Source organism: Corvus brachyrhynchos, unplaced genomic scaffold (assembly GCF_000691975.1).
Source record: "Corvus brachyrhynchos isolate BGI_N302 unplaced genomic scaffold, ASM69197v1 scaffold3, whole genome shotgun sequence".
Taxonomy (NCBI): Eukaryota; Metazoa; Chordata; class Aves; order Passeriformes; family Corvidae; genus Corvus; species Corvus brachyrhynchos.
The window spans coordinates 2,627,848-2,640,170 of record NW_008237619.1 but is presented as its reverse complement, the minus strand read 5'-3'; the positions used below and the strand labels follow the sequence as shown (position 1 = coordinate 2,640,170).

Below are 12,323 nucleotides of genomic sequence, written 5' to 3'. Positions count from 1 at the left end.
GGGTGGGTCGGACGGTCGGGACGGACGGGGTCGGGAGATCTCTATAGGCAGATCTTGGAACATGCGGTTTATTGCAAAGGGCGTGGGTATAGGGGCACTGCTTAGAGCTGCAGCTGGCAGCTCTGAGCAGGCCCAAGAGAGCAAGAGAGTAAGCAGGTAAGAGAGAGAGAGAGCGAGAGCAAAGAGAGTGAAGAAGAAGTAGTAAGAGTGTCTGAAGTCCTGGTTACAATACAATAAATCATCTTCTGTACTGAATATTCTAATTGTCAGTAACCAATCTAATACAAGATACAAATCCTATAGCATTTACATACAGCCTATAAGAGTTCTTATATTACCATAGAGTGTTACATCTTAACTTCTAAAAACTACTCTTTGGACCCCTTCTGCTGAGCTAGTAGGGTCTGCTCTGACCCTTGGAGCTGCCTGCAAGGAGAGGGTATTGTTCAATCAAGAGGGGATTACCTTTAGTCGGCCATACCATTGTTTTCCAGTTGTTCAGTAACTAAGACTTGGTATTTCAAAAGTGGCTTTCATTTCGATGTCGCCTGTAGTTTTCATATTCTCAAAATCTTTTGTCAGGCAATCATATTTATAAGGCTTTCCTGTTTCATCTTCCCCAACAGAAGGTATTTATAGGCAACAAAGGTATTGTATGCAAATGAATTCATTAACATACGATGCTTTCAAAATATTTTGTCAAAAAGAAAAAGCCAAGTTATGGTTCTCAGTGTCACTGTAAACTTGGCCTTTTGTTGTTGTAAATTATTTTATTCTTTGGTTTTTTAATAAAGACAACTGTGCTACGCTCAAATCGTCACTGCTATTGTATCTGAAGTTAACTTTCACACCTTTATTCTTTTCTATTTGATGTGTTTCTTCAGTGGTGAATTCTAACCCGTTTGCCATGTTGTGCCCTGGCCAGGTGTCTGTGTGCCTTCAAGAAGGTATTTGCATACAATAGTATGGATGAATTTAAATTAGTTGGGGAACACAATCCATTGGAGATAGTCTGCATGGAAAAATGAGCTGTACAACCCATCTAGGTTTATATCATTTCAGAAGTGAGCTTAAGCTTTTTGGTTCTGACCAAGCGGTCTGTTCTTGTCTTGTTAACTCCCTCTGTCATGCACCACTCAAGACAAAGTCCCACAAGCTGTGTCTGAGAAAAGTTCTTTCACAAGCAGACTTCTTTTGCTGGAGTGATTCACAAAAGCTGCTGCAGGTCTCTGAAGCTGCTGCCAAAGTGACCGGGGGAGGACATGGCCCTTCTGGAAGGCTTCAGTGGAATCTCAACCTTGTAGTCTCACATGAGCAGGTGTTTCCCAGCACTCGCAGTGGGTTATCCTTTCCAAACAAATGCTTTATTCAAAGCTATGGGTGCCATTACATTTTGTTTCACAGTTCTTAATCTACTTTGAAACATCTTCTTACAAAACCTGAGAGATGAGATGTACAAGTGAAAAGCCTTTAGCCGATGTTGAAAACAGTGGGGAAGCACAGCTTGTGCTGTATCTAGAAAAGAGAAAGTGACCAAAGAAAGCAGGGCTGGTCTCATGTGTGCCTATGTCTGTGTAGAGTCTTTAATTTTGATGGAAATATCTGGCTGGCTTTCACACGGTGGTGTTTCATTAGTATTTCACTGTTGCGTCAATGTGCCTGCTATTTGTTTCGTTTTGCTCATTGGTTGCACTTTTTGTACTCTGCTTTTTCAGTAACTTGCACTTTGCACAAGGAAATGCTCAACAGCTTACCCCAATGAAACATCATTGGTCAGAAACGGCATTAAATGGGAGCAGAGGACCACAGGGACCTGTGGCTGGAATGGCAGAGAAGGTGAGGGAGCTCATTATCCTCCATTTATCACCATATGCTCTCTTTCTCTGAAACATGACGTGTAAGTTAGGCCTTCTAATTAGAAAAAGTAATTAAAAAGTTGAAGCAGGGAGGCACCCATGTCCTTGGTTTTCTCCCATACTCTGAGCTGTCAGTGAATAGGGAACAAAAATTGGCTCAGAGCATTAAACACCTTTCAGATGGAGAAATTGCTGGTGAGAGGGAAGTGTGTGTGCCTTGCCATGCTGCCTCCAGACCCTGGCTCAAAATGGGGCTGGACTGTGTCATACATAGGGTATAGGTGTGCACATGCAGCCATGAGGGAGGAGGAGTACGAGGAGGAAGCAGAAGAAGAAACCCTCTTCCCTCTTATCCCCCTCTTACCTTCTATGCAGAAGAGGCAATGCTGGGAGCAGGAGAGAGGCACCAGAACTACGTGTGGGAAGGAGAGACAGAGGAAGCAGAGGATCACTGAAAAAGCCCAGTGGGTGTCCCACTGCCAATTCAGTGCCCTGTCCCCTGCAAAGCTGCCCCTCATCCTGTGCCACCCACACATCCAACCCCCCATGAGGTGCTGTGGTCAAAGGTGCCCACCGGCTATGAAGCCATTAGTGCAGGTTTCAAAGAAGTTCAAAACCAAAACACAGTGATGAAGTGGGAGTTTCTGTGCCAAGTGCCAAGCAAACCTGAAAGGTTAGTTTACTCTTTAATGAAATTCCTACTTCAAAGTCTCCCTTTCTTTTCCACCAGGGACCAGTGCTTTCTTTAAGCAATGTTTAGAGGACACCAGTCTGCAAGGGTAATCATCCTCGCCTCTGGCAGGAACGGCTTGTGCACTAGCATTTCTAAAAAGGATCTCTTTGTGAATAATTGAATTTGTCTCTGGAGTTGAAGATTTCTTTTTCTGTGGGACTGACTGTAGCTGTGCTTCCTCCTTAGGTACAGCTTACTGTAATTGAGGCAGAAGAAATGTATTGCAGTGGAGGGTTTTGTGAGCATGACACATAATAGGGTGATTGCCATGGAAAGAGTCATTTGTAGTGTTTAAAATACCTCCTCCAGTGGTGAACAGATCTGCAGAAAATAATTAAAGGATCCCCCTCTGCCATCCCCACCGGAGTGGAAAAAAAATTAATGCTGCATGAGATGTGCCTGTGCAGTGGGCATAGCCCCTCGCTGCAGTGCACCGTCAGGAACGCATCCTGGAGGATATTCAGAGCCCATCTGTTCCTGACACCCCCTGGGACACTGGGGACTATCAACCAGGTCAAATGCTTGTCCAGCCTAAAAGAAAACACTGTGATTCACACATCCACTAACAAGGTGTGTCACTTGCTTGGGCACAGCTTCTTTTCCTCTGAAACCTCCCAGCCTTGCAGCGATTTCTGGGTGTCTCTGGAATGGCAGGAAAAGCCTGCACATCCCAGCTCTGAGGCAATCGTCCCTGTAGCTTCTCCATCAAGGAAAAGCCAAATACAGATGTATCCTCTCTCCAGCTACCAGTGAGGTCCACTGTCCCTGGACATGTTTCAGTACCTCCTCTCGTCCTCACCATCCATAACCTGATGTGTTACATCCAACCACGGCATTTGCAAAGCTGCCTGTAAGTAATTTTCCAGGAAGGGGATAGTGGGAGAAGAAACTCTCGTAATAATTTGTATTGCTGTGAGCAGGACCTCAAGTCTGGCTCCAGGGAAGAGATGTCTCCCTGCCAGTAGGCTGAGATAAGTGGTGTGTCTCAGAATGGGTTTTGATGTCATTTGCAGAGGCAGGACTGTGCTACTCACGCACATGAATGTTGGCAGCAGGGTGAGTGCCTATTTCAAGACCTGGGCTTAAGGCAGGAATTGGGGCAAAACACAGCTCTGAACTGAACAAAACTCCATCGTGCTGGGAGGTTTCTTTCTTGTCTGTCTTTAATCACCAAGCACAGCAACAGAGCTGGGTGGCTGCATTCAGCCAACACAATGAAACATAGCAGCAGTATGTTTTTAGGATGTTATTTTAGGGGGGGAAACAAATTCTAATGGCAAGATACAGTGATCTAGTAACTCAAACAAGCTGCTCAGGGATTTCTGTGTCTCTTGAATGTGCCACACAGCACTTGGGCTGTCTTGTCAATTTGTGATGCGTGTTTCAGATCAATAAAAAAGATCATTTAAGACAAAATACATTCTCTCATGGTACAAACCTTACATGACCTGATCAGCAGGAGAAGCTAAGGTAACTGCAATCATAAATGAAAATCCAAATTTTAGACTGAAGTCAGATTTTCTTGGACTCTAGTATCTGCGGGTAATCTCTGGGTTCTTTGTGGTCTTTGGTCTGAACTGGAAACCAGAACATATCTCTTTAGTATTTTTGCTCCCTTCTGGGCTTGTCAGTTACAATGGCTTCAATATTCTGTTTATCCTCAGCTTCAGGACTTCTTGATCCTCTGAGACAGATCTCTGTCAGGTTTCTGAATGACAAACAGAGATTTCATCCCCAGGGACAATTCCTTTAGCAGTAACCTTGGCATCCAGTGCATTTCCTACAAGTGCTCTTAGTGCATTTCCTCAGGTAGAAGAGCAATGGAAACAAAGAAAGAACTGTGCAACAGCGTTTATTCTCCAAGACATGTGGAGCCCTGACGTAGCCTGGCCAGCACTATTAGCTCCCGCTGGAGCCTGTTTAAGTGTGACACCAAAAGGTTGCATATGCATAAATTAGGGAAGTGGTATAGATGTTGTTTACACCTGGCAGGTTGCAAAATAGGAAAATGACCAGAGAGTCTTTCTTTTTCACCTTTTACTTTGTACCTTGCATGCTAGAGGTGTGGGGAGCTCCATGGTTAGCAAAATTTGGAAGTCAGGAAAAGACATGTCAGGACTCGGATCAGTCAAGGACTCCCTCCTGAGGGAGGGCACTGCTGGCAGAGAGAGGTGCCTGTTTAAGGGACTGTGACACTTGCCTTCTCTTCCCTGAGGAATGGGCTGTAATAGGCTCTGTCCCAAAGTCCACATGGTGGGTTGTCCTTGGGCCCCCGAGGATGGAGCTATCAGGGGCAACAAGCCTCTTGCCCATCCATACTGCCAAACATCCACATCATGAAGAGCCAGCAAATAACATATCCACGCTGTGCATGTGAGGTGTCCTGCCCTGCTCTTTTTGGCTTGGGGGAAAGAAGCGTGATAAGCAAGAACTCAAACCTGTTTCTTTCTGAAAAGCTGCCAATTTGCATGACTTGCCTGCAATGAGATGCTTTGCTGGCAGGTGTGTGCCTAGCTCATGGAAATGCAGTGTGCTTCCAGGACATCTCAGAAGGATATACAGGTGACCTGCAATAGAGACAGGTGACAGGACTGCCAGGAACCATGCTCCTCCACCTGAGGGTGCTGCCATAACCAAAACTGACAGCTGAAGGACAGTACAGGGATTAACTACACCAAGGGACATTGTCACATGTGATGCTGTAATTCATCAAACTGCAGAAAATAATTCATGTTCTCCTTCTTAGGAAGAAAAGGAGGAAAAAGAAGTGAATGTAGAAACTCTCATCTCATCTGTTTTAATTTCTGGAGATTGTTTTTTGATATTTTGCTGTGTTTTTTAAAGATTCTGAGTGTAGAGGGTCTAGAAATAGTATATGTGAGATACTTTGAACTAATACATGAAGGAAATGAAGGAAGAAAGAAAGTCAGCTTTTTTTTGTGTGTGCAGCCTACCATATAGTACCCAGAAAATACAGAATAATCAAGGTTGAAAGAGACCTTTGAGAGCAAGTCCCACAGCTAATGTGGCACCACCATAATCACTCCCAAACCATATCCCCAAAAATTACATAGTCAAACTTAGGTACCTGGCATGTTTTTGGTAGTGTGTAAACCAGTAAACTGCTTCCTCTAAGTTAACCTGAAAAGGCAAAGGAAAAAAAATTGGTTTTCAACGTGGACTTAAAATGTAAGTAATGTTTTCGTCTTAAAGGTTTCACAAGCTGTACTTATTTTATCACTCCAGCAGGAAACTGAGGCTTTCAGTTTAATGAAGCATTTCTTTGAAGTCATGCTAAGTGACTCTGCTGCACATCTGCCTGCCTGCACAGGGCAGGCCACTTCAACTTCCTTTTCTGAGGGAGCACCAAGAGAGATACTTATTCACCAGAACTTCATCAAGTGAAGATGAAAGCAAGGTGGCTCTTCTCTCTGTTTTGTTTGCTCTCAGTGCCCAGTGTCACAGGTAAGAGCTCCAGGAGTACACCTTGACTCAGTTTATGATGGAGGGTGGTGAGGGGCAGTTTGGCATTAGTGGGTCTCACAAGGGAGAGTTGTAGCTACTGGCAATGATTTTCTATTTCCTGACAACTTTCAAATAACACTAGTTATAATGTGCAGCTAGTAAGGAGTAAATGGCTTATGCTGACTAGCAGATTGCTTAATTCAATGTGCCTAACCTGTCAGAATAATCACGGGGATGAGCTCATTTGAAGTTAGGGCACGGTGTGCTCCTCTCAAATGGGCCGAAAGGAAAACTGCTTTCAATGGAAAAATTAAAAATACCTTTCTGTCTCTGTGTTACATACCTGTGTATGCAGAGAGAGGAAGAATTGAAACACTTCAAGTCAAGGGTAAATTGTACAGCTGCAACCCCTTAAACAGATTCTTCCCTTCCTCTTCTCCACCTAGCCCCATGTGCTGTGTTAAAGGCTTGAGAGACAAGTTTGTCATTCAAGTAAAACACTCAGAAAAGTTGGCTAAGGAGGGCTGCATCTTTGTCGGAGAGAGTTTAAACCAAAAGCAATCTGAGGAAAACCAAGAAAAAGTATGATGTTCACAAACCCCCACCCCTTCAAAATTCTGACCATGATAAATGCAGGAATATTTATTACCAGCTAGGAAGAACAATTTTGTAGGATACAAAATTTTCCACTAAGAAGGGAAAAACCGCATGTATTTGACTAGCATGGTAAGATGCATCTCAAAATCTGGCATAGGCTGCTCTTTTTTTCCATATAACTGAGGCAAACTGGTCCTAAAAATAAAGGAAAAATAATTTATACGTGTATTCATAGAAAATAGAAAATGTCAAATGCAAAGAAAGGAATAGAAGCCTCAAAACATGCACACATAAGAAAGCAATAGTAATTAGAGAAAAATAGGAATTGGGTTTTTTTTCCCCCGAGGATGAAATCCTCACTGAAGTCACTCAAAGGTGAAAGTGGAGGCCTTTATGCCCTTTGTGGAGATCAGACACCTAAAGGTCTGGAAGTTACTCTAAGAAATTTCAATTGGAGCACAAGTATGCACTAATGGACACTGATTTTGAAAAATAAAGTTCACATAAAATGAGATTACTTATATTGGGATGTTAGCAAAAAGTTAAGAACACTTTTGCACAAAAAGTTTTCAGTTAAAATAATCTAATGTGCTAGGCTACTAAGAAACAAATGCAAATTAGGATGTTGCTTCTACAAATATAACTTTGGCAACTTAATAGAAATTACTCAAGTGATTCTTCATAGGCATTCTTTATATGAATCTTAGACCTAAGGCAACATCAGCATGAATATGAGCAAAAAAATGTTGTGTGCCTTTTGCCTGATAGTCTGATTGCAAGATTACTAATTGCTTTTTCCTTAACTTTTACTGATGCAAAACTTGTGGTGAAATCAGAGAGCATTTCCTATAATAAGCTCCTTGGACTAACAAAAATAGTTTTAGTAATTTTTCCCTCAGCACAAGGCTGTGAGACTTGTCATTCAGGCTTATTTTTATTTACCCTCTTACATCACCACATGTCTTAGAATAAAAGACGAGCAGAACACATGCAGCAATGAAACAGCAGAGATTAATGTTGGCCATGGCCATTCAGTAGCTTTGTTCTCCACACATCTAGTCTCCAAGTGTCCATGTCACCCTTCAGTGGATAGGTACCAAATCGGAGCCAGCTCTGTGGGGATGTATCACTCTGCCCTTGTGCCTTTTCCCTGTCAAGCCAGAGCTGAGGGTGAACAGAGTCCCTGCCTGGCTCCTTCCTGGCTGAGCTGGCAGAGTGTGGGGCACACTGCAGCACAACTGAGGTTGTCTGACCCTGGCTCAGGTGCCCCAGAGCCCTGTACCACACAGCAAAGCAAAGGATTGGTACCTGGCTTTTTCAAGTAAAGAAGGTGAGCGGTGGGCACTTGCAGCTGGCAGGACTGCAGGGCAAATTCCCAAAGAAAATATACAGTGATGTTATGATGCACAGGGAGGATAAAATGCAATGTAAATGGGGGGCAACAAGTCTGTACCTAAGGACAACTTCACAGCTCATTTTATTCTGTGGACTCACATGTCCTTTTGGAAAAGGGACTTTTTGTGTATGGCTCGATGGGAGTGATTGATTACTTGTCTCACTGCAACAACCCCCTCCATAAATTCTTCATCTCCTTGAGTTTGTCAGTGCCCTGCATTCAGGGGTTTAGGGACTGCAAGACTCTTACTCATAGGAGGGAGAAAGGGATATAAATCAATTTTACTACAACAGCAGCTAAACCAAGTAGTACAGGCTCCCGCTGAAAGACCCTTCATTTCATCGATCCATTACTCCTTTATATGGCACACTAAGGACTGCCACCTGCTTTATGAAATTAATTGAGGAAGAAACCACACACACCAGAGCAGCTCACTCTGACACTGTGACAGACACTCCTTTAGGACATGCAGGAGATGTTTAATAACATGGAGAATGGCTTTCTCTGCCAAAGCCACAAAGGCAATGGTCAGGGGGACAGTGCAGGGAATTGGCCAGCGGGGATATCTCATTTGTTCTTGCAAGAAGAACTGGGGAATAACTGGGCCCAGCTTCTGTTTTATTTATTTTACCTGAAAGATTTTCATTTGCGCAGAGGCCCTCAGAGCTCTCATTTCTCTCCCACAAGCGTGACAGGACCTTCCTGGCCTCTTCCAGACACACATGCATTTGCTCTCCCAGTTGTCTCTCTGAAGTCTGTACTGGTAGAGATTTGCTGTAAAGCTCCTTGCTGGGAAGCCTGTGGTTACAGTTGTAAGGTCTTCATAGTTGTCTGTGGCTAGGGCACCAGGTCATGACAAAGATATCTTAGGTAAAGCTTTGTTTAAACACTTGCACTGAAAATGATCCTGTTTGTTTTTAAGGCCAGACTGCAGATGTCATTACCCAGACAGAAGTGGTCCATGCTCTGCCAGGTGCTGATGTGACCCTGGTGTGCATGCTCCCAAAACCACACACCACCAAGGTAATACAGACGCAGTGGTCCAAGACTAATGGCAGCCTGTCTACCAAAATAGCTGTATATCACCCTGATTATGGCACCCATTACTTCAAGTTTTCTGCGGCTCCTTACAACTTTTCGGTGTCCTTCAGCACGAGGAGGTGCTGCCGTGGGGATGACACAGAGTCCTTGTGTTCCACCAATCCAAATGCCACCTCTGACTGCAGTTGGTGGGATCTGCATCTGAAAAATGTTACCATGTCCCTTAGTGGGCAGTACAAATGCACTTTTGCTACTTACCCATATGGGACAAAGGCTGCAAAAATTCAACTTATTGTCAAGGCAGCAGGTAAGTGATTGCAAATGAAATTTTGCTGTTTCCTAACCAGGTGGGGGAAAATATCAGGATAGATGAACATTTCTTGGTTGGTGATGGTGACTTGTTTGGGATTTACATTTGTGCCACTGAATGTTGCTTGTACGGTTTCCTATTTACCAGGCACTCTTTAGCTGTTTTGTCTAGCTTCTGATTAGGAAACCTTATTTGTTTGGTGGAATACAAAGTTAGATAGTAAAGTAAAGAGAAAAAAAGGTGGTGAGGCAGGCAGTTTCTGCATTTTCATTTTGGAGAAACATTGTGGAGGAGACTGGATGAGCAGCTCAGGATATGGTGGGACTAAGGATGTTGGATCTTCAAACCATGTTGTGCTACTGCTGTGGGCGTGCAGCACTGGGCACCAGAAAGAGAAAGCATCCTTGTCTGATTGAGGCTGAGGGCTGGCATCTGCAGGGCATGCTAGGTGTTAGCTCCACGGATGGATGTGTGTCCCCACCACCAAAAACACACTGGAGCAAAGTGGGGAATTGCTTAGGAGAATCACAGGAATGGAGATTTGGCTGCTTCTGTCAGCCAAAAGGAAGCTGGAAAGCAGCATGACTGCTCTTGGTAAGTAAGCCTCGGGGGAGAGTGTGAACACTAGGGAGGATATTTAAATTATCCTGGTAAAGGAACAAATTATTTAAATCAGATGAGAATGGATTTGACTGCAAATTAAACAACAGTGGCAATTGTCAGTGCAGCAAATTTGGGAACAGCTATTTAGTGTCAGCAGTGAGGGCAAAAGCCCAAACTGCTGTGAAGATGGAACTTGACAGGGGTGTTGAGCTTGTTGTTGTGCACATGGGGAACTGGATTTAATGGCCCTAGAAACCTCTTTCTGACCGAGGTTTCTGTTAACAACCCAAGAAGGATTGAAGTAAATACAACAAACCTGGCACCGTTTCAGTTCAGAGGAGCTGCAAGGCCAACGTCCTCACTCTGCTTGTGCCCAGGGCTGTAGACGCAACAGACATTCAAGAGTTAGGAGCAGGGTGGGTGCAGGTTAATTTCGGGGTATTTTAGTCTGCTCCCACTGCCCTTTTACCTGCATCATGAGGCCAGACTGGTAGTCCCCACGCTGGACCATGTTGCTTCTGTAGCACGAGGAGGTCCTGTGCAAGACTCATACTCCGGGATGTTTAACACTGATGGCCCCTGCGTGGCAGTAGCTCCAAGCATTTTGGTGCTGTTATCCTGGAGGCACATCTTGGGCAACCCTGTGGCACCCTCCTGCCCCGATGAACTTGCAGAGGCAAAGTGAGAGCTGGCACCTCTGCCCAACCCACAGAGGACACAGTGCACACTGGATAATTGTGCCCAAGATGAAGCTGCCACTCTACCTGCTGTATGGGGTGTGTTGTAGTAGGCTACACTTTTGGAATTTTCCTGTGCTTCACAGGGCAGAGGGATCAAGGGGAGTGCAGTGAGGTTCAAACCGTGCTGGTAACCCTGTGAAACCCTCCCACGCTTCTGTTCTTCATGAAAAGTTTCTCTCTCTGTTCCTTAGTACAGTTACTCTGCCAATCAGGCATTGCTTTTCTCTTGCCCTTGGTATGGACAGGTTCAATGCTGTTATTGCTGTCTACAGTGTGGGCAGCTCTTGTTCATATCAGCATCATTGCGGCTTTTTTCAGTAACTACATGATGTAGCAAGCTGTGCTACTGATGACTGCTTGCTAGAGAGAACTAAAAAATTGAGTTTGCTACCTTTTGCAGGTTTGTATTTTAAGGTAACCAGATTTGCAATGAACCACTCCCACTCAAAAGAAAGCAAAAAAACTTAATCCAGCCTATGAGTGGGATGGATAAAGGTGATAGTCTATGATGAAGTACAGTTTTCATTACCTCCAAGTGAAGTGAATCCAGATGCACTCAACTTGTCAAAAGCCCACAGAGCAGCAGGCCTTCATAGGACAGACAGACAGACACAGAGGACTTTAGCCAACAGGCTGTTAATGAAGATGCGAGCCAGAGATGGGAGGGGGAAGCAAGAATCTGGGACATGTGACTGTGAGAGTAGACAGAAGCTGTTTCCAGACTGAACTCCTGGGGTGACTACTCATTTCCATACTTGTTGTATTCTGTACAGCACTTTTGCATGGTGGTTTGTCCCAGCAAAATCTTCCGTACAGTTTTGTTCCTGGAGAAACTGGAGATTTGCTTGCTTTGTTCTTTCATTATCCTCTCTGCACTGTCCAGCCCTGGGCTTCTTCACTCTGTGTCCTGCTGTGAGAACTGGCTCCTCAGGTTCTTTACTCTGATGGATGCGGGGGGAAGCTGCTCCTGCTGCTGGCTCTCCCGGGCACAGCTCTGGGCACTGCCTTTCTTCACATCTCCATGGCATAAGCTGCGTGCTGGCACCATTGCTCCATGCTTGGGTGCCAGATGCAAAGGAAGTTAGTCATCAGAAGGTCCCCACTGACAAATACCATGACAGTCTGGGACAGCTGGATATTCTCACTCCCCTCAAGATAAGAAATGAATGAAATACATATCTGTTCTATCTCCACATGCAAGCCAGATCTACCAGGGGACAGAGCTGAGGAGTTTCACTGCAGTGTGTGCTGGTGCCTTGCCTCCAGGGAAGAGAGAAGGCAGGTTTTAGGGCAGGGAGGATGGCAGGATGCACCACACCCCCACCTGCTCCGTGGCCAAGGGTCAGAGAGGTCAGTGCTGACCATGGCACTCACAGCACTTCCCACCCATCACCACTGCTCTTCCTGCTTAAATGCAGACATGCACACTCACAGACCCAACATCCGGACCACAGCAACGCCCTGTTCACTGCATCACTCTGCCCAGCCTCCACAGCTGGATGGAACCCTGGATTGAGAATGGGTAGGGTAGGAGATGGTGAAATGGATTTTGAAATGGATGAGAAAGGAAAGGGGGAAAAGC

At 44.8% G+C, this 12,323-nt stretch overlaps 2 protein-coding genes across 7 annotated transcripts in view; both read left to right on the top strand.

The window, feature by feature from the left end:
• NECTIN3 (nectin cell adhesion molecule 3) overlaps nucleotides 1–1,734 on the top strand; it is a 135,074-nt gene extending 133,340 nt beyond the window's left edge. The window contains exon 7 of the mRNA XM_017731794.1: nucleotides 1,716–1,734. Within this exon, the coding sequence (XP_017587283.1) occupies nucleotides 1,716–1,718 (3 nt within the window). The 3' untranslated portion in view covers nucleotides 1,719–1,734. The remainder of the gene's footprint in view (nucleotides 1–1,715) is intronic.
• A 10-nt stretch (nucleotides 1,735–1,744) lies between these two features.
• The window catches only part of CD96 (CD96 molecule), a 32,212-nt gene continuing 21,633 nt past the window's right edge, over nucleotides 1,745–12,323 (top strand). For 2 of the 6 annotated variants that reach the window (XM_017731788.1, XM_017731786.1), the window contains exons 1-3: nucleotides 3,261–3,439; nucleotides 5,836–6,054; nucleotides 8,970–9,395. In XM_017731788.1, coding sequence (XP_017587277.1) covers nucleotides 5,997–6,054; nucleotides 8,970–9,395 — 484 coding nt within the window. In that variant the 5' untranslated portion in view covers nucleotides 3,261–3,439; nucleotides 5,836–5,996. Of the gene's footprint in view, nucleotides 1,837–3,260; nucleotides 3,440–5,835; nucleotides 6,055–8,969; nucleotides 9,396–12,323 lie in introns of those variants that run through there. The other 4 variants (XM_017731787.1, XM_017731783.1, XM_017731785.1 and 1 more) reach the window with 3 other exon arrangements.